Source organism: Verticillium alfalfae, genomic scaffold (genome assembly GCF_000150825.1).
Source record: "Verticillium alfalfae VaMs.102 supercont1.3 genomic scaffold, whole genome shotgun sequence".
Taxonomy (NCBI): domain Eukaryota; kingdom Fungi; phylum Ascomycota; class Sordariomycetes; order Glomerellales; family Plectosphaerellaceae; genus Verticillium; species Verticillium alfalfae.
In genome coordinates this window covers 1,821,180-1,843,203 of record NW_003315036.1, presented here as the reverse complement: position 1 = coordinate 1,843,203, position 22,024 = coordinate 1,821,180, and the positions used below count along the sequence as shown (strand labels likewise).

The following is a 22,024-nucleotide window of genomic DNA, read 5'->3' as shown; positions in this document are numbered from 1 at the left end:
AATTTCGGGATCAAGAAGAACCATGTTGTATGCGGCAAGCTGAAATACATCAAGAAAAGCTCTATCAAGGGTATCAGAGACTTCCAAGTATGTGCTTTACAGTGATGTTGTGTAAAGGTAAGTGGGGATAGCTCGCTCTGACGCTCGTTTAGGAGCACCGACATCCGTCACTCATCCGTCGTATTTCGTATTTATTAACGAAAGCGCTCAAAACTGCCGAGGTTCCACTTTCGACGTCCCAGAAGTCCTTTGCTAGCTGAAGGTGTGGGGAATGGCTGGAGGTTCATCTCTGATCAAGACTGCATTGACGATGCGTCCGCAGCAATGCCTCCATACAAGAGTTTTCGCCCGACATCAGAGGGCTCACCATATAGCCTAGCCACCAGGCGTCAGCCCTTCCACCTGCGACAAGCCTCTCATCAGATCCGGTGCCTGTGCGAAGAAGGAATTCATCCGCAGAGCCACAGGCCCGATGAGCAGCATTGCTGCCGGGCCTGCCAAGCTCTCCAGCCGCGACAGCGACCCATGGAAGCTGTCAATGAGACTATACGCCGCCCTGACGTCTTCCTTGTCAGCTGCCAGAAGAAAGAGGTAGATGAGAAAGTTGCCGCAGAGGATGAGCTGCGAGCGGGCGTGGCGACCCCAGAACCCGTTCAAATCCTGCAGGTTGATGCGTGCCATGTACGCTGGAAAGCCTGCGAACTCGCCCAGAGCTACGGGAAACCATTTCCGCAGGTTGGACGCGGGTTCTGACCTTGCCGCCCTCGTGGCCGGTGCCATGAGGCCACGAAAGAGGAGGGCTTGCGTGGCGTAGTCGCCGAGGTGGATCGCCGCGTTGTGGCATGTCAGGTCTGACGGGTGCGTGGGCATGAGCAGGCATCGAGGCAGCATGTCCTGCCAGTGCGACAAATCGGCCTTCATGTCTATTAATGTTCGCCGTCGACTCATGAAGCTCTCGTCCGTGGTCGTATTCCGAGGAACTTGGAAACTTATACCGAGAGCCTCGCGCAGAATCTGTGCCAGTTTGACATGTTCCAGAAAACGCACAGCCGTGAATCGCTGCTTGCTACTACTACTGGTCGTATCAGTAAATTGTTGGAGGTCGGCAGGAACATCCTCGTCAAAAGACATGTCGTCCATTGTCAATTGCGACGTGCTGTACGAGCCAGGATAGATGTGCGGTGGGTTGCCGTGACCCAGAGACGACCATACGTCGGCGGCAAAAGTTGCCCACCACATTTTCTTTCTGAGCTTCTTCTCCCATACCGGGATATTCCACAAATCAGCATCCTGATGAAGCCCAATCATCTGCGCGCAGGCCACGGTCTCGGCCGTTTTGGTCCACGTTCGAGGGTGCTCCACGCTGTCGACGTCGCAGGGCTTCAAGTGCAGCAGCAGCAGGCTCGCCTGCAGCTTGTCGAGGTTGGGAGAGTCTAGCTCTCTCTGCAGCGACGTCAAGGCGATGTCGGCGACTGCGTGCTGCTCAAAGGGACACGGCCCTGCCAAAGAAGGCTCCTGATCCCAAAAGACGCATGCCAAGGCGTAGATCGCGCCACGAGAGAAGCGGGCATCTGCCGCCTGTTCTCGGCGTACCGCCTCAGAAACCGGCCCTTGGAGACGACTGGTAGGACTGGATGCACGTGCTTGAAGTACGCCCGAACGAGGCCGTCGCTGTGCGGTGCCACAAGCTCCTCAATGGCGTCGGAGCACTCCTCCTTGACCTTGTCGTCGTGAGGGAAGAATTCGTTGACGACGAGATAAAAGTGCACCGGAGGCTTGCCCGTCTCTTGCGAACCAGGACACACCTGGACGAACTCGGCGTCGATCTCGAGGCCGTTCATGATGACGGAGCGGAATGAACTGAGGAGGTTCGCGTCCTGCTCGGCAGCTAGACCCATACTGTGGACGTCTGGCGGGATTGTCTTCAATGTTCGATAGCGGAGACGGCGATGGCCGCACGAGGAGGGGTGAGAGATCGGTAATCCGCCCGGCGAGATGCCGACTGCATCGAGTCGGACGGCCCCGGCTGACGCGTCGACCGAAGGACTTGCATGAGTGTGAGCCGGTAGCTGGGGGTTGTAATACACGACAACCTCGGGAGACAGGGTTGGGACGCGTTCAGGCAGCTCGGAGGTGGCCCCAGGCGAGACTGGTGGTGGTGTATTGGTCCTCGCAGCGGGGCCGGAAGACTGACAATCCAGACCCCTCGTCTTGCAGAAAACACCTGAACGTTTTCATTAGCAAGGATAATTTGACATGGGAATCTATCCGACGCTCACATGGTGGCGCCGACCTGATGACGCAGGCCGTCTTGCGCTTCCGGCACGCATCGCATGGCCGACTCTTTCGGCTCCTCGATTGTCTGGCACTACCGAAGTCGCTTTGAATGGTGAACCGGCGACGCTGGCCTGCTTGAGCAGACACTGTCTGTCCGGGTATCATTTCAAAGAGATCGGCCAAGTGATCCGAGTGTCGTGGGTCGTCGGAGCCGGGTGCTTGTCAGGCTAGATTGAGGTTGTTGAATCGTGGTTGTTCGCCGATGGGTTTCTTTGCCGATCAGGAGTTTGCCGAAGGATTCCACCCATCCCAGCCAGCGCTTGCCCTTGTCAGGCTTAGTTGACCCTTTCGTCAGCCAATTTGGCAAGGCGAGCTGGCCGTGTTTGGCCATCAGTTGTGCGACTCGCTGGCATGGAAGGGAAGTGGACGAGCATGGGAAGTCAGGGCGCCGTATTCTGTGGCATACGACGCCGCATTGGCTTCTTTGTTGCCCAGAGGATTGCTGTCATCTCAGCGGCAGCGCCTCATCTCGGCCGGCCTGTGTACAAGTGATCTCTATTCCCGTCTCATGCCAGGCCATGTGGGGACCTGGGCCAGATTCAAGTCAGCAGAGGCCCGACGCTCTGGGACGAGGTCCATTCCACACGAGACTCGGCAAACCCGTCTCTGGGGTAATGCATTTCCCCAGACTTGATCCCCGTTCATCCCTATCTAACGAAGAACCCTCGTGGGGTCGAATCGAGGCCAAGGCTGCAGGCGACCAAGTTCATCCAAGCGATGTCTATCGATATCATCAACCGGACGACTGCTTAGTCTCCCTATCATGTCACTGTACAGTTCAGAAAGAGGTCATTGTCAAGCATCATACGTGATAATTGTAATATGTTGGCAATACTAGAACAACATTAGACGGAAAGAATGTGCACAGTCCGGGATGTAATTTCTTGAAACCGAGAGAAGATTCTCCTTCAGACCTTTGTTACCGGGGTCGCTGAGATCTTCTTGGCAGGTTTCTCGCCTCCCAGTCTCGTCGCCTCCAGATGATCGTATGTTTCCGCCAAAGTAACATCCCAATGCCCATATGTCGCTTCCCGCAGTTCCTTGGGCGAGGGACTCTCGCTGACAAAGGCATCAACAGCCTTCGCAGGGAAGAAGCGGTGCAACAAAATGTACACGGTGCCAGCGGACAAGAAGCCGTAGACATACGACATGTAGTAGAGCTCCGTCGCGCCATCTGTGACTGTTACATTGGGGGTGACGGCGGCAATGAAGCCCGGCATGCAGGGGATGACACCGATGAGCCACTGATGATATATCGTCAGCAACGCGTTTCATGACGCCGGTGTCGCGTGACGTGGGACACGGATGCGCGGAGAGAGAGGGTATGATACTTACCGCGACGGGGGCCCGCCAGTTCAGACCGGCGGTGTACCAGTAGATGCTCTCCTTGCCACCACTGTACATGTCGTCGATGCTCAACTTCCTCTTATTAACAAACATGTAGCTCGCGACCATAAGACCCGTCATCGGTGCGAGGAAGACGCTGTAGCTCGAAAGCACGACAAGGAAAATGGTCGCCGTGTTGACGAGACGCCAGGGGTTGACGACGCTGCTAAGCAGTGCGGTAATGTAAGCACCACGTCGGATGTTGATGTACTTGGGGAAGATGGCGGCGAGGTCGAAGCCGCCGGCGATGCCGTTGCCGCAGACGTTGACACCGAGTTGTGCGACGACGAGACTGAGCCCGGCGAAGAAGGCGGCGGCGCGGGTGCCTGCGTGATCGGGGTTGTCTTGAATGAGGCGAGCGAAGAGGGTCGGGGGACTCCAAATGGCTTCGCCACCGAAGCGATCCTGCGTCGCCGCCGTGACCAGGATACCGATGAGGGAACCGAAGATACCATAAAGCGGGAAAGATACGGTCTGACCCCAAAATGCATGGCGGGGCTGTTTGGAGAAGCGAGAGTAGTCACTCTGGTTGAGAATGCCAGCGGCGATGGAGCCGACTGTCGACACGATGCCATAGATCATGAGCCATGCGACGCTCATCGGGCCACCTGTGGCGGGGAGGGTGCTTTCGTTCGAGAGGGTATCGCCAAACCCAGAAGGTCCCATAGTCGCTAGGGACCAGATGAGGATGACGATGAAGAAGACTAGGGTGACGGTACACGCGACGTAAAAGAACTTCTGCAGCTTATGGGGCCGGATATAGAGCAACGGCAGACTGATGACGGAGAAGATAATGTACGATACGAACTGGGCAGTTGTCATGCCGGTGCCGTCGGGGATCGTGTTGGGAATATGCTCCTCCAGCTTGGGGTCCCAAGAAAGCAACATAACGTGGAGGCACTGGCCGCCCACCCACGCCGTGAATCCGTACCTAGGGTATGTCAGTATTCAGTGTTATTTTAGACATGTTGAGGATTTCTGACCAGACTGCGCGATGCTTTGTTAGCCGTCATCCATAGTCACCATCGTGTTCATGTGTCAGGGGGCCTACCAAGAGAGAGAAAGATGCGGTTCCAAATAGTGAATTGAGACCCCCACATGCCCCAGACGACTCGACTGAAGACAGGGAAACCAACTGTGCGAGAGTCGTGTTAGTCCGCAGTCTTCATCAAGGAGAGTATGCAGGACAACGTGAACTGACCATGGTAGTAGCTGCCTGGCAGAGAGTTGAGTATGACAGCTACAGTGGCAATGACGTTGCCGATGATGATGGAGATGAAAGCCTGATACCAGTTTAGGCCGAAAGGGATGAGGGCGCTACCGGTCATGTATGTCGCGATGTTGCAGTTGATGAGGAGCCCTGGACACGAATCGTCGTTTGGTACTCATACCGTACAGGTATCTTAGGGAGCCCGACTTACAAAAGTTGTGATACTCGAGGTAGCCCCATGTCCGTCGCTCTGTTTCGATCGGCCGAATGTCATCGTTCTTGGAGCGTCAGCAGGGTCCGAGACAGAGTCAATCGAAGCTACATCTACGCCGGAGAACATCATGAATCGTGACAGGCAGCATGTCGAGTTCTGGGATGGCTCACAATCCACCGATTGACGTGAGGAAGCTGGGCACGCTTGATCAAGTCTTTTGAAGCCCATCTTGTCTTGTAGGGCCAACGTTGAGCGCTTGGGTAAGATGAAAGCCAAGTCAGTGAAAGTTGGTCGTGGTCGGCTCGGCGCAACGACGTGCGACCTTGTGTCAATTGGGGCACAATCTTCATGACGCAGGGAGGATTGCTACAGGTGGGTGGAGGTTCGATTCATATAACCATCCCAGGACGTTACATTGCCGACCCCAAATGCTTATCGAACTGTCTGCTCACCCAGATGCCGAGTCCGGGAGGCAAGGTGGGGAGAGCGTCCTCAGCATACGCCAATCGCTAGGGGAGTCATATGATCGGCCAACTTGTTTCGTCCAGAACGTCGCCGATAGTTGGCCGATGACTTCGGTTTGCCGACGCGGGAGATGGTCCAAGTATCGAATAGGGCACATCGGGGAACTTAGCACCTCCTTGCGGGGAACCTGCAAATAGGAGGAGTAGAACCTCAATTGGACCATCAACTACCAATATTAAAGCCATCAGAGGCTTCAATATCAAACAATGTCCAAAAAATCAAGTTGAACAATCATTAACAGCTATCGTCATGCTGGTCAGACATCACACCGCGCCCCTCTATCGTGTCGGCGTCGACGTCGGCGGCACAAACACGGATGCCGCCATTCTCGACATTACTTCAGTTGACACGCCGGACCGCGGTGTCCTGGCATCGCACAAAGCATCAACCACACCCGATATTTCGAGCGGCATCGAGGCCGCCATCCGTGCCATTCTGCAAAATTCGGCTGTCGATCAGACCCGCGTGTTGAACGTCACCATTGGCACAACCCACTTCATCAATGCGTTGGTTGAGGCTGATGCACGAAGACTGAGCCGCGTCGCCGTTGTGCGTCTCTGTGGCGCGTTTACGAGACAGATCCCACCATTTTCTGACTTCCCCGCTGGTCTGAGGCGCGTGCTCGATGGAGGTGCCCATTATCTCGATGGCGGTCTCGAAATTGACGGCCGTGAGATTGCGCCGCTCGGCCATGACCAGATCAGGCAAGTCGCGAGAGACATCCTCGCCAGCGGCGTCAGGTCGGTGGCTCTCGTTGGCATCTTTGCACCGCTCGACCACGCCGGCGTCCACGAGGAGATGTGCAAGAGGATCCTGCTCGAAACGGCCCCCGAGCTCGATGTTGTCTGCTCTCACGATATCGGCCCTCCTGGATTTCTCGAACGAGAAAACGCCACGGTTCTGAACGCCGCCATTCTGCGCACTGCGAGAAAAGTCACCTCTGGCTTCAAGGCCGCCATGTCGCGGCTCAATCTGGCGTGCCCCCTCTACCTGTCGCAGAACGACGGCACCCTGATCGATGCCGACGCCGCAGCTGAGTACCCCATCAAGACCTTTGCCAGCGGTCCCACAAACAGCATGACGGGCGCCGCCTTCCTGGCTGGCCTGGATCAGACGCGAATATTGAACTCGGCCTCCAGTGGCGAGACTCCGGAAGACGACGTTGAGCCGCAGGTCCTGGTGGTCGATATCGGCGGCACAACAACGGACGTTTGTGCGCTTCTCCCCTCGGGCTTCCCCCGGCAGGCCCCCGGCTTTGTGGAAGTCGGTGGTGTGCGGACGGCTTTTTCCATGCCCGAGGTTGTCTCCATCGGGCTCGGCGGCGGCAGCAAAGTGCACGTCGGCTCTGATCCGGCGACGGTGACGGTCGGCCCTGGCTCCGTGGGGCACTTTTTGAAGCAGCAGGCTCTCGCTTTTGGTGGTACGACGTTGACGACGACGGATATTGTGGTCGCAATGGGCAAGGCCAAATTTGGAGACCGCAGGCTCATTGAGAATGTGCCGATATCCACCATTGATGCAGCACGGCGCAAGATCAAGAAGATGATTGAGGGTGTCGTCGAGCAGATGAAGGTATCCGCGGCCCCGGTACACATTCTCCTGGTCGGCGGTGGTGCACTGCTAGTGACGGAGGATCTAGACGGCGTGGCCAAGTGCATTCAGCCTGTCCACCAAGGTGCGGCCAACGCTGTTGGTGCCGCCATTGGCAAGATTTCTGGCGAGGTCGACGTCATTGAGATCCTCCAAGACCGAGATGAGAAGGAGGTCGTCGCCGCGGCGTGCCAGAAGGCCATCGACCAAGCCATCAGCAAAGGTGCTGCGGCTGACGACGTCAGCGTCGTCGAGATCAACAAAATTCCCCTGCAGTACGTAGATAACGGCGCCATGAGGATCCAGATTCGGGCTGTCGGCAAGCTTGCAGTCCCGAAGGATGGAACGCTAGCCAACAGCGTCGTATACGCTGCGTCAGATGAAGAGGAAGAGGAGCAGACGGCCAAGGCGAACATCTCCGATGCCCTTGAGTCAACTTTCCGACCATCCATCAAGGTTGACTTGGAGACCTACCGGCCTGAAGTCCGTAATGGCGCTTGGTACGTCTCGGAAGTCGACCTCGAACTGATTGCGACGGGCTGCGGCGTTCTTGGCACTGGTGGCGGTGGCCCTACTCACCACGAGTTTCTGAAGAGTCTCGATACATTACGCAAGAGCGAACCTGGAAGGCTCCGGATCATCTCGCCCAAATCCGTAAAAGATGACGACCTCATCTGTTTCGGCTCGTGGTATGGAAGCCCAAGCGTCATCAACGAGAGGATTGCATCAGGGGACGAGATTCCGGCTGGAATTGATGCCCTCATGAAGATCTTGGGCAAGGATAAGCCCGACGGCATCTTCACCGACGAGATGTAAGTTAAGCACGCCTGACACAATCTGCTGCTTTATTGAGCACTGACTTCTGAACATGGGGGGCGGCAACGGTATGAGCACATTTCCCACTGCTGCTCACTATGACATTCCTGTTATTGACGGGGATGCCATGGGCCGGGCCTATCCTACTATGTACCAAGGTGTGCCATGTTCTTCCTCTTAGCAGTTTTGAACGTCCTAACAAGCAACCTAGCCACGCTGAGCGTTTACGGGCACCCACTGACCCCATGCGCCCTCTCCGACGCTCGCGGCAACGTCAACATTGTCATGGTAGGCCCCCTGTAGGTTGCATCATCCTGATTCATGTTAAAAAAGATAGAACACTGATACCCCTTTCCGCCTTGAAAAACTGCTCCGCACCGCCGCCATCGAACTAGGTCTCGGCTGTGCCGTCGCCGCCCGACCCCTCCCCGGATCCGCAATCAAGGCTCACGGCGTCCCCAACACGCTCTCACAAGCCTGGTACCTCGGCCGTGCTGTTCATCTCGCTCGCAGGAACAAAACGTCCTTCATCGATGCTATTTTTGCACAGTGTGCCGGCAAGCTCCTCTTCACGGGCAAAATCATCGATGTGCGACGTTTCGTAGGCGATGGCTACACCATGGGCAGCGTACTCATTGCTCCGCTGGCCGATGAAGAGCTTGACTCCTCTAAAGTATCGTCGCTCGCCGGGCTGCAGGCCACCTCTGCTGTTCGAGACAGACACATGCTCATCCCATTCCAGAACGAGTACCTCTACGCTGCCCTGACGGATGGTACCGGCTCCGAAGAGGGGCGCAAGGTCATCTGCACAGTGCCGGACCTGATCTCCATTCTTGGTCAAGACGGTGAAGCTATCGGCTCTCAGGATTTGCGATACGGTTTGCGTGTTTCGGTCATCGGACTGCCTGCTCACCCGCTGTGGAAGACGGAGAAGGCCATGCCCATTGGTGGTCCTGCTGCTTTCGGCCTAAATATGCCGTTTGTTGGGGCAGGAGAGTATGGGAGTGCGAAGAGCGTATTGGAAGAGTTTGAGATTGTATAGGTAATCAGTAGCGGAGGGTTCAAGATATGAAGGGTTTGACCTCGAAATGAACCAGTTGTTATTCTATGAGCCTCTCGAAAACTCATAAACACTTGCACGTAACGAAGGGGCACGCTCGCAAGGGGTAGCATTTACGCAAATTTCATTTTTATTGTGAGGTCAAGTTACTTGCAATCATCATCCGCTTTTGAAAATCATTCTGCGTCGTCCAGAGGCCTCATTTATGTGGAATTGTTCCAAGGCGAAAGCATCGCATTCTTACTGCCGATGACAACCCGTGCTTTGAAGCAGCGACAAAGTAAAATAGACTCATAAAGAGACAATGAAAAAGAGAATTGAAACAGAAATACTCATCCTACTGCGTGGACATTGGAGACAAATAGGGCTGCTAACACGTCCTACTTAAGACTCGTGCCCTATTCAAAGTTTCAAGGGAACGTGTGTGAAATCATGTGGTCGCTCATATAACTTCGCTTGAACAGTCTTGCACAACCAGGGAATAGACACTGGATTCTCGCGGCATCTCCCTGAGACTGTGGCTGTGGCACATAGGCCTCGAGTTCGGGATGCTTCTTCTTATGGTGATCGACAAGAGCCTTTTGTCGAAGGTAGCCCTTGGCGCCGACCCTATCGCATCCTGAGATGGAACAGGGGAAAGGAGTCTCGTCGTGGATCTTCTTCATGTGTTCATTGAAGTCCTTCTGACCGTCGAAAGGTCGGTCTTTGTACTGTTCTGCAGCCTCAAGAGCGTGAAAATGTTCGTCGCGATACCCGAAACACCCTGAATGTGGGCATGTCTTGGGAGCGTCATAGATTCCTCTTCTGGACCGGCGCAATTCGGACAGTTCCTCGGCATTGAACTTGTGGAAAGCTCGCAAATGCTGACGCAGGTGATCTTTTCGCTTGAAGCCGTTTCTGCCGCGATGGCGCTTGCAGTATCGGCAAGGATGCTTCGGCGTGCCTTGTGAATAGATGTCTATGTGACGGTAGAGGACATCAAGACGGGAGAATGATTGGCCACAGGTACACTGAAAAGGCTGATGTTGTACCGCCACGGCGTGATCCCGAAGACCGGTATCATTCTCAAACTCGGACTGACATTGGGCACAGGAAAAGGGGCGAACCCCGGTGACTCTTCCATGGCCTTCAGTATGCGAACGGCGTTCGTGATCTTCATACTGCAGATGTCTCGCAAACCTCTCATGACAACCTGGGAAGTTGCATTTGTATGGTATGTGTTCAGTCTTGTGGGCATGACAGGTGAGTTGATGATCATCAAGGAAATCCTCGCTACGCTCTGCGCATCGAAATCCTGCAACGGGTGGTGCGTTCACAGGACCCTCGTTGTCAACCGACGACATGATTGAGGAGGAAGCGGAGGACTGTGTGGTTTGAGCAGTGATGTCTTGTATGTTGTGTAACTCTGGATTGGACGCTCCTATCGGGTGTGGCCCGCCAGGCCCGCCAAGCCCGCTCACTGCACTGACACCCTTTTTGTTAGCATCTACTAAAAAAAAAAAGCCTACCCATCTGCATGGCGTTCTGCGCCCATGCCGATCATGTCAGCCGAGAAATAGGGCTGTCCAGTCAAGATCAAGTCGGTTGGGTGACCGAATTCGGTGTAGCTGTGATTGAGGAAGGCAGGATAGACGTGGCTGCCATTATTTGGCTCCAAGAGGGCAGTGCCCTGCGTGAAGGCGTGTTGCACTGGAGGACCAGTTCCGTAGAAGTGATCCCCCGGGATGTCTGGGATGTATGGCATCTCTGCCATGTCGACCCCGGCGAGGGAATTTCCCGTGTCATAGACGGGGTTGTAGCCATTGGCGCCCAAAGCCCAATCGGTCTGGGGCAAGTGGCTCGGCTCGGAGGGCAGGGCGAAGCTGGCGGTAGCCCCGTGGTCGAAGCTCTCCATAGGATCGAAGTAGTCGTGGGCGTCGTAAGGGTAGAAGCCCATAGGATCGAAGTAGTCCTGGGCGTAGTAAGGGAGGAGGCTCTCCTTGGCGTTGATAAAGGCCTCTAATTCGTCGAAGTTGGGAAAGTAGTCAGACATGATGAACGGGTTGTAAAGCGGCGTGGAGCAGAAAGATGTGAAGGCGAGATTCTGATGTGCGATCGTGTTGAACGAAAGGGAGAGAAACGGGCCTCCGGCTTCGTGGACACCGCCTACCGATATCTTGCGGATAGTCAGAGCATCAACACCTCACTTGGCAGTACTAAAGCAGCGACAGCTGCGGTGTAACCCCAGAAGGGTGAGAAACAAGTCTGCTTGTGTATGTCGTGGTGGCTGTCGAGTTTGGTGGTTGCTTAGTGCAGACTATCTGTCGCCCTGTTTGTGTGTGGGTGGAGCGATGCCACGGTCCTTGCGTTGCCCATGCCAAGGCCCTGTCACCCTATTTGCGTCGTGTCAGTGCATGATTGCCGCCCTATTTGACTCGTAACGCCCCCTTTTTTTCTTTTTCTTTGGGGGGGGGGGGGGGCATGCAGGAGTTGCCGCCCTATTGAGTGGTGGACAGCATCTCAAAGTGAGGCTATTGCGAGGAAACAGAATGCGAATGACAGCCACAGAGGTAGCGGGAGGAGGGGTGCTTGGGCATCCAACCGTTACGAGGAAGAGCCAAGGGGCACGCCGTCACTCAACCGGGACAACAAGGACGACAAGGCTTTGTCTTTTTCCTCTTTGCTCCTCTAGTCCAGCCCTCGCACTTGGCGGCTGAAGAGCTGCCTACATGTGGCAAGTTGACCCAGTATGCTCCCATGCAAACATGCACATGCGGAAAGGGGCGAGTTACAGGTCATTCAAGTCAAAACATTCATTGGCTCATGCTTCCAAAAACAATCTACCCTCCCGCATCTCACGCTCAAGCCAGCTTCTGGTGGATGGTCTGGATGTTACAGAACGACTTGAGACCGTTGATGCCAAGCTCGCTGCCGACGCCGCTGAGCTTGTGGCCGCCAAAGGCGGCGTCGGGCCGCAGCTCGAGGTGCGTGTTGATCCACACGGTGCCGGCCTGGAGCTGCCTCGACACGCGGTCCGCCTGCGCCTGGTCCCTCGTCCAGACGGACGCGCCGAGACCCATGTCCGTGTTGTTGGCGCGGCGGATGACATCCTCCTCGTCGGTCCACTGCATCACGGGGAACACGGGGCCTGCATCTTGTTAGCTTGACCATTTTTATCTTTCTTTTCTCACGACGACAGCACCACGTGTCAAGGCAGCAAAACTCACCAAAGGGCTCCTCGACGACAATCTTGGCGTCGTCGGGCGGGTTGCTGACAATGACGGGGCTGATGAAGTAGCCCTTGTCCTGGGCGGCGGTGACCTTGACGTCGCCAAAGGCAACGTTGAGCTTCTCGGTCTCGATCGACGCGATCAGCGCCTTGACACGCTCGTACTGCATGCTGTTCTGGACGGGGCCGAGCACCGTGTCGCTGGCCGAGCCGTCGCCGACGGTCATGGTCTTGGCAAAGGCGACCATGGCGTCGAGGAACTGCGGGTAGATGCTCGAGTGGACGTAGATGCGCTTGATGGCAATGCAGACCTGCGACTGTGTGAGACAAAAACTCGTGGCCGCGTGCGGACGTGCAGCTGACTTACCTGACCAGAGTTGTAGAGGGCCAGCGTTGTGATCTAGGTGCGTCAGTGGGACGGTTCGTCATAGTTTTCTGTGGTGCACTCACCGCCGGCGCGACAGCCGCAATGTCAACGTCAGAGCAGATAATGGCCGCATCGTTGCCGCCCCTTTTCCCCCCCTGTTAGCAAGCTGTCACGGTCTTCAGAAGCCGAATGAACTCACAGCTCCAGTGTGACGCGCTTCAGCGTCTTGGCGCAGCTCTGCATGACGCGGATACCAGTCGGCGTCGAGCCCGTGAAGCTGACCTTCTGGATACCGGGGTGCGCCGTCAGCCAGGGGCCGAGGTTGTCGTCGCCGCTCAGCGCCTGCACGACACCGGGCGGGAAGAACTCCTGGGCGATCTCGGCGAGCTTGAGGCCGCAGTAGGGTGTGAATGGGCTAAAGGCGCATTAGCGTGAAAGCTTGTGGATGGGCAATCTGACTACACACGAAGGCTTCAGGATGATGGCATTGCCGGTGACGAGGGCAGGGGCGAGCTTGAAGGTCGCTGAGCAGGAGGTCAGTACACTCATCTTCGATTCAGGACACTAGAGGTACGGACCGAGAACGATGGGGACTGGTCCCCAGGTCAGCAAAAGAGCACCCGACACTTGATCACGGACGACGACTTACAATTTCCAGGGGGCCAATGCCCCCGGAGACCCCAATGGGAACATATCCCCGCCCCGATGCGGGTTTTTTTCGCCTTCCCCCGACAATCTCCATCCCCGAACGGCAACTGGGCCAACGCCCCTGGAGCGTGCCAACGGGCTGCTGGGCCTCAAAAAAGGGCCGGGGCGGTCTGGACATTTAATCAGCAAAAGGGAAAGCAAGACTTTTCAAAACTTCTTGGACCCCCCACAAGGCTTTGCCCTGCTCCTTGGGTGAGGAAGGGCGGCAAACTCGTTTTGCGAGCTCGGCCAGCTTGTCGGCATACTTGTTGACGCCCTCGCGGCGCTCCTCGAACGACGCCTTGGCCCACACAGCGGCACCCCCGCGGCGGCTTCAACGGCGGCGTCAACGTCCGCGGGGCTGGAGACGGGAACGGGAGCGAGGGGCTCAAGAGTGGCGGGGTTGATGCCTGTGCGCGTCCCCTCCGTCGACTTGAGCTGGCCGTCAACGACGTTGGCAAAATTCTCAAAGTTCCACCATGATTTCGGTAATGTTGCGTGTTTGGAATTAGGAAATGCTAAGGAAGGGTAGAGTGGCCTGTCTGCTCGAAAGACAGTCAAAAAGAAAATGTTCCGATGATAGACGCAAAGGGGGTATCTTGAGTATGGTCCCTCTAAGCAGGGTCTGGTGACCAGAGGACAGTTATCTCCTATGTACTCCTCGTGAGCATCGGACATAGCGCGCGCCCCTGAGCTCAGCATCATCGGAGATCTCTTTTGAGCCGTGGCAATATGCCCCGCACTCCATTCCCCCGCATTCATGACACGAGCTAGCATGGCATCTTTGGCACCATCGTGAAGAATCAGGATACTAGTGCCGAGGTAGCGGGCCACGATTACTGAATCAGGATAGGGCGAGTCAGGGTTTTGGAGGGTGGCTCCCTGGAAGCAGATAATAAGGCATCACCTCTATGGATAGAGCTATGAAAGCCGCAGTCGATGAGACATTGGACTTGTGAAGCCGCGTTGCGACATCAACCTGACGGACCCCTATTTTTACTTTACCATACTTCAGACTTCCCCCCACCTCCGAAATGGGCGAGTGGCAGCAGCAGCGCAATCGTGCCGTCGTGTACCTGGAACCCGGCACCACCAAGACGGCAGTGGTCGAGCTTCCCATTGCGGAACCGGGTCCGGGTGAGGTGCTTGTCAAACTGTGAGACACACCGAAGCTCCTCCCTTCTGGGCTGTGACGGATGGAGCCCGTTCCACTTGTTTTGGGGCGGGGGCCATATTGACTCTTTGTAGGCACTACTCCGGCGTCTGCCACACGGATGCCGCCTTTTGCTTGAACTCTTTCAGCACGGTGCCACCAACTGCCCAAGGTGTGTCATGCCATTGATCCATTTCGCAACGTTCGAGCTCTTTCTTTTTTTTTTTTTCTCATTCCGCCCCCCCCTTGGATTGCTGACCCCGTCTTGGTTGCAGGGCAGATTGGCGGACACGAAGGTGCAGGCGAGGTTGTAGCACTTGGCCCAGGCGTCACGGCACCGGCTGTCGGCTCCTTCGTGGGCATCAAATTCGCCGCCGATGCGTGCCTGACATGTGGTACGGTCCCCCCCCCCCTTTTCCTCCCCTCGGGTGTTCTTGTGCTCCCTGCACTGCACTGCGCCCTGCTGCACTGCATTGCACTGCTGCAAGCCTAGCGATGGCGAGAATAGTGGCGACGTAACGCTGACCCACAAAGACAACTGCATCGAGGGCGGCGATTCGACGTGCCAGCAGACGCAAATCTCGGGCTATACGGTGCCCGGGACGTTTCAGCGATTCTGCACGACCCCTGCACGCTACGCGACGCCGATCCCGAGCGGACTGGACCTCGCGTCCGCCGCCCCGCTCATGTGCGGCGGCATCAGCGTCTACACCGCGCTCAGGACGGCGGGGCTTCGAGTGGGCGACTGGGTCGTCATCTCGGGCGCTGGCGGCGGACTGGGCCACCTGGGTGTGCAGTACGCCAAGGCGCTGGGGGCGCGCGTCGTGGCCGTGGACGCCGGCGTCAAGGAGGCGCTCTGTCGCGAGCTCGGTGCCGACGACTTTGTCGACTTCGCGGCGTTTGCGTCGGACGCCGACTTGGCGGCGCGCATCAAGGAGGCCACGGGCGGCGGCGCGCGCATTGCGCTCATGTGCTCGGCGAGCTCCAAGTCGTACGGGCAGTGCATGTCCTGGCTCGGGTTCAGGGGGACGGTCGCCTGCCTGGGGATCCCGGACAAGGAGGGCGCTTTGCTGCCCAGCATCGGCGACATGGTGACATTCGAGCATCGCATCATCGGTAGGTCGTCGGGCATTTCTGAGAAAGGACGGATGGATGGGCTGACTGTGACATAGCGACCAAGACGGGCAACCGACTCGAGGCGAAGCAGTGTCTCGAGCTGGCAGCGCAGGGTCGTGTGAAGACGCGGTACACACTGCGCCGCATGGAGAGTCTGACGAACGTGAGTCTGGGCGATCGATGATCGGTACGAAAGCGAATCTGTGTCAGCTGACCATTACGCGATAGATCTTTGAGGAACTCGAGAGTGGCAAGATTCAGGGTCGTGTCGTGCTCGACCTTCGGGGCGATTAATGCTGTCGTCCAGGTCGATCAGCGGGTTTGGGGTGTTGGAGTATGGCGGATCCATCAGCACGGGTGCTGGATTGCATTGTATTTGCGAGTTTGAATGCACCATGAATGAATTGACGGTCCTTGCGAAACGCGTTGGTGATGTCTTGGATTTCAGCAAGGGAGAATGCCTTCAGTGTCAAGCACTGGAATCTGTAAGCCTCCGTAGATACCTAGGTAGCTAGCTGGTGAGGGAGGAGCTCCCAAGCTACCCCGCATCAGCCACTTGCCCCCAACGAGCTGCCAGCCTTATTCGGTCCATGATGCCGAGGTCCAAGGCAGGCGTCGCCCTCTGCTGTGAACTGGAAGTGATATCAGCACAGCGACTTTCCGTTGAAGAAAACCATGACAATTCGATAATCCATCTCCGGTCGGATCACACAAGACATTCATCGACGCAGCTTCCTCGAACTCAACAACCATGGCCGCAGACTCAACATCCATCCCTGCGCCCCTCGCTGAGCCCTCGTGGCTCCGAGGCCTGCCCTCTCCCTACTTCAAAGACACGCATCGCAAATTCCAGGTCGCCTGTCGCAAGTTCATCCAGGAGCACCTCCATCGCCACGCTCTGGAATGGGAAACCGCCGAGGATGTTCCCCCTCACGTCTTTGACCAGTTCGCCGCCGCCAAATTCCTCCTCCCAGCCCTGCCTGCTCCCTTGCCTGCGCAGTGGCTGAAGAAGCTGGGTATCACCCATTTGCCCGGAGATGTCCCTGTGGAGGAGTTCGACGCCCTTCACGGCTATGTCTATGCGGATGAGGTGCGTTATCCTGAAGAGGTTCAATCACTCGATATGGCGTCGGATGCCCTGACAGTGTGCCGACCCAGATGAGCCGCGCCGGTCTAGCTGGTCCAGCCGGCGCCCTCACCACCGGCATCGCGTTCGGCGTGCCTCCCTTGCTGCACTACGCCGATCCACAGCTCCAAGAGCGGTTCCTGCCCGATCTGCTCCTGGGCCGCAAGCGATCGTGTATTGCTATTACTGAGCCCGAGTGAGCGCGCCTGTTTGGCCCCCCTTGAGAGCGAGTCAGTTGACCCTAACACCTCCTCCAGAGCTGGCTCTGATGTCGCCAACATCACCACCACTGCCGAGCTCACCCCTGACGGCAAGCACTATGTCATTAACGGCTCCAAGAAGTGGATCACAAACGCGTTCTGGGCTGACGTTGCCACCATGGCTGTCCGCACAGGCGGTGAGGGGTCCGGCCCCGCCGGCATCTCCCTCCTCGTCGTGCCCCTCAAGGATCAGCCCGGCGTCAGCCGCCGCCGTCTCAAGGTCGCCGGCCAGGTTTCGGCCGGCACGACCTACATCGAGCTCGACGACGTCAAGGTACCACGCGAGAACCTCATCGGCGTCGAGGGTCACGGCATGAAATACATCATGAACAACTTCAACCACGAGCGCCTGTTTCATCTCCGTCGGCGTGACAAAGGCAGTCCCGTGTGGCCCTCGCCTCGGCTTTTGCCTACTGCATGAAACGCGAGGCGTTTCGGCATGACGCTGATCGAGCAGCCCGTGGTGATGCCACCGACTCGTCCAAGTGCGCCGCCCTGCTTCGAGGCGCACAGGCCTGGATCGAGAGCTTTTGTTTACTAGCTCGCTCACCTGATCAAGACGGAAAGCGGAAGCTCAGCTCGGCGGTCTGACGGCCCTATGCAAGGCAAATGCTGGCATTGTGTTTGATGAATGTGCTCGATGTGCTGTGCTCCTCTTTGGCGGCAACGGCTATACACGATCGGGACAGGGCGAGCTTGTAGAGAGTAAGACTGTCCCCTCCCCTCTCTGTGTCTTATGCTGGTCAACATTTACTAATCATCGCCGCAGAGATCTATCGCGATGTTCCTGGAGCCAGAATCCCCGGAGGCAGTGAGGATGTCATGTTTGACTTGGCAGTCAGGCAATTGGTTAAGACATTCAGGGCTGGGAAGGTATCACCGCCCAAGTTGTAATCATACTGTTTGGGACAAATGACGTACGTAGCATGGGATCACCAGTTAGCCTTACTACCATGTTGTATATTGTGCTATGCAACGCAAGCTAGACTCTCCATACTCCTGCAGCGATGAACCACTCCGGACCGTTGTATGTCATGTCACGCCACGTGCGGCTCCTCAGCTCCTCTTGCATGGCTGACTCGTCGCCTCCCCCGCGTCTCCATAATCTTCCTCATCGTGGACCCCTCGTCTCGGCAAAACAAAACAACACCATTAATAAACCCGCGGCTATAGCACGACACTGGGGTCCAAGATGCGGGGAACGTGGGGTAGTTAAAGCCGGGGTAGTTTGAGGCTGTATCTGGCGTTACATCGAACCCTTGGACCGCCCGTTGCCCGCGTGGACGGCGACGTCAGAAAATCTGACTCGTCCATTCTTGTTCCAACGACAGTACAACCAGCAGCTACGCAAACATCCGAGTCAGAAAACACACGCAGAGCGCCTGAGGTGATGATCAGGCCGGTAACCATGTAACGTCGTGGACTCTGAATGTAGTATATCTCTAGATGGTCGGCCTCACAGCCCAAGGTGTAGACAGATTGGTGCTTCGTCTCTAGCGCAAGAAAACCACATCGTTCGTTCCAATATGGTGTCACTTGCGCAGTTCATATCGTCCACGGACGGCGTGCAACGCAACGCCGTGCCGTTCGCGTTTGGTGCGCTAGCTCACCTCTTTTGTTTCCGCGTCGGCGACTGGGATCTTCAGACGACGAAGCTGCTCGCCGCGTTTCTGGCCACGCAGGGGCTGCTCGCAGTGTACATATTCAAATCCGACGTGGACGGCCTTGCCACGGCGTGGGAGTCGTGGAAGATGGCAGCGCAGCTCTCGTTTTCCTTTGTCGCGGGCCTTTACGCCAGTCTCTTGACGTATCGTGCGGCGTTTCATCGATTGAACCGCTTCCCCGGACCATTTGCCGCCAGGTTGTCAAACTTTTACATCACTCGGCGTTCTGTAAAGAACTTTCAGCTGTTCCAGGAAGTGCAGGATCTGCACAAGCAGTATGGCGATATCGTTCGAATCGGTGGGTGTCGTCAACCAGGATTCGGGATCTGAAGAGACGAACGCTAACATGAGAGCACAGGTCCCTCTGAACTGTCCATCGCAGACCCTTCGTTTTTCCACCACATCCATTCAAACTCGTCGCCATTTGTCAAGGGGCCATGGTACAATATTCTCCATCCCGTCGTCTCCCTCCAGCTGGTCCGCGACAAGAAGGAGCACAGCCGACGCCGCAAGACCTGGGACAAGGGCTTTGGTTCCAAGGGTGAGTGCATCCATCCACAGCTTTTTTCTGTCTATCAACAGAAAAGCTAAGATATCCTCAGCGCTCCGTGATTACGAACCCCGCGTTGTCAAGTACACGGATCAACTGCTCAACCAGATCAAGCAGACAGAAGGCAAGCCCATCAACGTGTCAACGTGGTTCAACTTCTACAGCTTCGACGTCATGGGCGATCTCGCCTTCGGCCGCAGCTTCGACATGATGAAGGACGGCATCGTGCACTACTACATGCAGGCCGTGCACACCAGCATGCAGGCCGTCGCTGCGTTCAGTCACCTCGTGTGGATTTTCCCGCTCTTCAAGGAAATTCCGGGTCTCAATCATGAGCACCTCAAGTTTCAAGCGTGGCTTCACCAGCACGTCAAACAGAGGCGGGAGAACAAGCCGGAGATTCCAGATGTTTTCTCTGGAATTTTAAACGACTACGAGACCCTCGAGAAGCCGACGAAGCAGGACATGGTCAACCTCGTCGGCGATGCGCACCTGATTGTCGTTGCTGGAAGGTAAGACACGCCCTTCAGCCGCCCCCTTAGCTCGTGCCATGTCAAAGTGTATGCAGCCGCTTACGTGACCCCGCAGCGACACGACAGCCGCCTCCCTCACCTGCCTCTTCTACAACCTGGCGCGCAGCCCGCAGGTCATGGCCAAGCTCCAGGCGGACCTCGACGCGTACCACGCCGAGCATGAGCAGGCCGACCACCTGTCGCTCTCGAAGCTCAAGTACCTCCAGGCGTGCATCGACGAGTCGCTGCGGCTGTTCCCGCCCGTGCCGTCGGGCGTGCAGCGCATGAGCCCGCCCGAGGGCCAGCAGATTGGCGACGTCTTCATCCCCGGCAACACGGTCGTGCAGGTCCCGTCGTACACGCTGAACCGGGACGCGCGGGTGTTTGTGCGGCCGGACGAGTTTGTGCCGGAGCGGTGGACGACGGCGCCTGAGCTGACGAAGGATGCTTCGGTGTTTGCGCCTTTTTCTGTTGGTAAGTGTTTATTTTTCATGTGTCCTTGATTTCTGTTCCTTTCTTTTCTATTCTTTTTTTTTTCAACGTCTTCGTACTCGGCTTTGTCTATTTTCTTTCTTTTATTCTTTTTGCCGCTTCAAAAATTCCTCTTCAAGATCTGGGAAGCGTACTAATGCTTGCTTCCTGATAGGCCGATACTCGTGCGTTGGAAAGCAGCTGGGCCTCATGGAGCTAAGGTTTGTCACGAGTCAGATCCTGCGTACGTACGATGTGGGCTTTGCGAAGGATTTCGATCCTAGCACGTTTCCCGCTGGACTGCAGGACACCTTCACGCTGGCGACATCCAAGCTGGACTTGGTGTTCACGCGAAGAAAGGAGGTGGCGAACCCCTGAGTAGTGGGAAGTGCTGGCTAGCTGCCGTCGCATCGTAGTCTCGATCCGAGGTGCAAGCCACCAGGAGAGACACACTGGTAGGCTTGTCTTCGGCTTGGTAGGGCGTAAGGCAGAGGTGGTGGGTGGGTGGGTAGGGTTTCATTAGTTCATAGCAAGTCTGGATTTAGTTTTTCTGGCCTGCACCATCCTCCTTTACGGAACCATGCATGCAGAAGCAGCACCATTAGTAGCAGCAGCAGCAGAAGCAGTGAAATCGACATCATCATGTGCATCACCTTTCTTTTGCGTCTTGCTCATCCAGTCGTTCGGTGTCGTCGGTGTCGTCGGTGGTCCGAAATCCATGAGCAGCTGAAGCCAAGCTGAGGTGCGATGGTCGGCGCTTGGACGGATGCGGTTAGCAGCGTGGCCGGTAGAGCCCCTGTAGCTTCCCCGCGTTAACCAGTGGGGACCACTGCGCGTCTCTTGGTGCTTAGGTCCCAGTAGATCTTGGGTCTTTGGGACAAGGTGCACCCGTGAATGCCGATGCGTAGTGGGATCGTTCGGGATGCTTAGGTTACCTGCTGAGGGACCTACCTACCTAGGTACCTCCGTAGGTACCTCCCTAGGTAAGGTACCTAAGGCGGGCAGGTAAGGTAGTTTGGGTACCTACCCAAGGTAGAGAGGGTAGCCAGGCACCTAGGCAGACAAGGGCAGGCGCTAGGCACGCCCGGGTAGGCACTACGCAGGCATCCCATGGGCCGCTGCTACCCCGACGCGTCGTTTTTATCGACCGGCACCAGCACCTCCCTTGGCTCATTTCTGCCCTGAAAGCTTGCCTACCAAACTCCTCATCTCCAAAACCTCCATGCTCACTCGTCCACTTTATCCACAGAAACATGCCTGCCGCCCAACGTCGTCGCACCTGAGGACGGCCATCTCCATCGACCGCAACTGACTCTCTACCCCTCCCATCCCGGTCCCGTCATCCGTAAAATGGCGCCTCCACCCGCTCAAGCGGTCGGCGAGCCCAACGGCAACGACGCACCCGTGGACAAGGCCACGGCACGCCGCCAGAAGAAGCGAGAGCAGGATCGCAAGGCCCAGCGTGTCGCACGCGAGCGAAAGAACAACCGCATCGCCCATCTCGAGGCCCTCGTCGACCGTCTGAGCCAGGACAATGCCGACTCGGAGGTGCCCGTTCTGATGGACCGTCTGGCCACCGTCACCAAGCAATCCCATTCTCTGCTCGAGGTCCTGCGTTCGCTCGAGTCCACCATCCACCGCCACATTGAGCAGGCTACCACCACGTCCCCTAAGATGCTGCCTCCGCCGAGTGAGACGGGCATGGACGTGGAAACCTCGAGCAGCAACGGCAGCGCCAAGGGTCACGCCCCATCGAGCGTCGGAACCCGGAC

The 22,024-nt window shown here is 56.7% G+C and overlaps 9 protein-coding genes across 9 annotated transcripts; 4 read left to right on the top strand and 5 right to left on the bottom strand.

Annotated features, from left to right (window-relative positions):
* Positions 1-375: 375 nt before the first annotated feature.
* Positions 376-2,442, bottom strand: VDBG_03066 (conserved hypothetical protein; the record flags this gene model as incomplete). The annotated part of the gene is made up of 3 exons (XM_003006881.1): positions 376-1,363; positions 1,594-2,224; positions 2,280-2,442. The coding sequence occupies 3 exons, from the start codon at positions 2,440-2,442 to the stop codon at positions 376-378; spliced, it is 1,782 nt and encodes a 593-aa protein (XP_003006927.1).
* Positions 2,443-3,245: 803 nt separating this feature from the next.
* Positions 3,246-5,051, bottom strand: VDBG_03065 (thiamine transporter; the record flags this gene model as incomplete). Its single annotated transcript, XM_003006880.1, has 5 exons — positions 3,246-3,581; positions 3,673-4,654; positions 4,689-4,710; positions 4,775-4,858; positions 4,925-5,051. The coding sequence occupies 5 exons, from the start codon at positions 5,049-5,051 to the stop codon at positions 3,246-3,248; spliced, it is 1,551 nt and encodes a 516-aa protein (XP_003006926.1).
* An 870-nt stretch (positions 5,052-5,921) lies between these two features.
* On the top strand, positions 5,922-9,120 carry VDBG_03064 (hydantoinase; the record flags this gene model as incomplete). The annotated part of the gene is made up of 3 exons (XM_003006879.1): positions 5,922-8,074; positions 8,237-8,366; positions 8,416-9,120. 3 exons carry the CDS (start codon positions 5,922-5,924, stop codon positions 9,118-9,120), a joined length of 2,988 nt encoding a protein of 995 aa, XP_003006925.1.
* Positions 9,121-9,548: 428 nt separating this feature from the next.
* On the bottom strand, positions 9,549-11,170 carry VDBG_03063 (conserved hypothetical protein; the record flags this gene model as incomplete). Its single annotated transcript, XM_003006878.1, has 2 exons — positions 9,549-10,035; positions 10,647-11,170. 2 exons carry the CDS (start codon positions 11,168-11,170, stop codon positions 9,549-9,551), a joined length of 1,011 nt encoding a protein of 336 aa, XP_003006924.1.
* Positions 11,171-11,978: 808 nt separating this feature from the next.
* On the bottom strand, positions 11,979-13,262 carry VDBG_03062 (betaine aldehyde dehydrogenase; the record flags this gene model as incomplete). Its single annotated transcript, XM_003006877.1, has 6 exons — positions 11,979-12,265; positions 12,345-12,657; positions 12,714-12,746; positions 12,797-12,857; positions 12,913-13,128; positions 13,180-13,262. The coding sequence occupies 6 exons, from the start codon at positions 13,260-13,262 to the stop codon at positions 11,979-11,981; spliced, it is 993 nt and encodes a 330-aa protein (XP_003006923.1).
* A 306-nt stretch (positions 13,263-13,568) lies between these two features.
* On the bottom strand, positions 13,569-14,078 carry VDBG_03061 (predicted protein; the record flags this gene model as incomplete). The annotated part of the gene is made up of 2 exons (XM_003006876.1): positions 13,569-13,938; positions 14,059-14,078. 2 exons carry the CDS (start codon positions 14,076-14,078, stop codon positions 13,569-13,571), a joined length of 390 nt encoding a protein of 129 aa, XP_003006922.1.
* Positions 14,079-14,434: 356 nt separating this feature from the next.
* VDBG_03060 (alcohol dehydrogenase) lies at positions 14,435-15,963 on the top strand (the record flags this gene model as incomplete). Its single annotated transcript, XM_003006875.1, has 6 exons — positions 14,435-14,556; positions 14,649-14,725; positions 14,829-14,948; positions 15,088-15,669; positions 15,726-15,832; positions 15,898-15,963. 6 exons carry the CDS (start codon positions 14,435-14,437, stop codon positions 15,961-15,963), a joined length of 1,074 nt encoding a protein of 357 aa, XP_003006921.1.
* Positions 15,964-16,420: 457 nt separating this feature from the next.
* VDBG_03059 (acyl CoA dehydrogenase) lies at positions 16,421-17,476 on the top strand (the record flags this gene model as incomplete). Its single annotated transcript, XM_003006874.1, has 3 exons — positions 16,421-16,759; positions 16,828-16,991; positions 17,053-17,476. 3 exons carry the CDS (start codon positions 16,421-16,423, stop codon positions 17,474-17,476), a joined length of 927 nt encoding a protein of 308 aa, XP_003006920.1.
* Positions 17,477-18,451: 975 nt separating this feature from the next.
* On the top strand, positions 18,452-20,630 carry VDBG_03058 (benzoate 4-monooxygenase cytochrome P450; the record flags this gene model as incomplete). Its single annotated transcript, XM_003006873.1, has 5 exons — positions 18,452-19,017; positions 19,078-19,260; positions 19,322-19,781; positions 19,858-20,255; positions 20,428-20,630. 5 exons carry the CDS (start codon positions 18,582-18,584, stop codon positions 20,628-20,630), a joined length of 1,680 nt encoding a protein of 559 aa, XP_003006919.1.
* Positions 20,631-22,024: the final 1,394 nt, after the last annotated feature.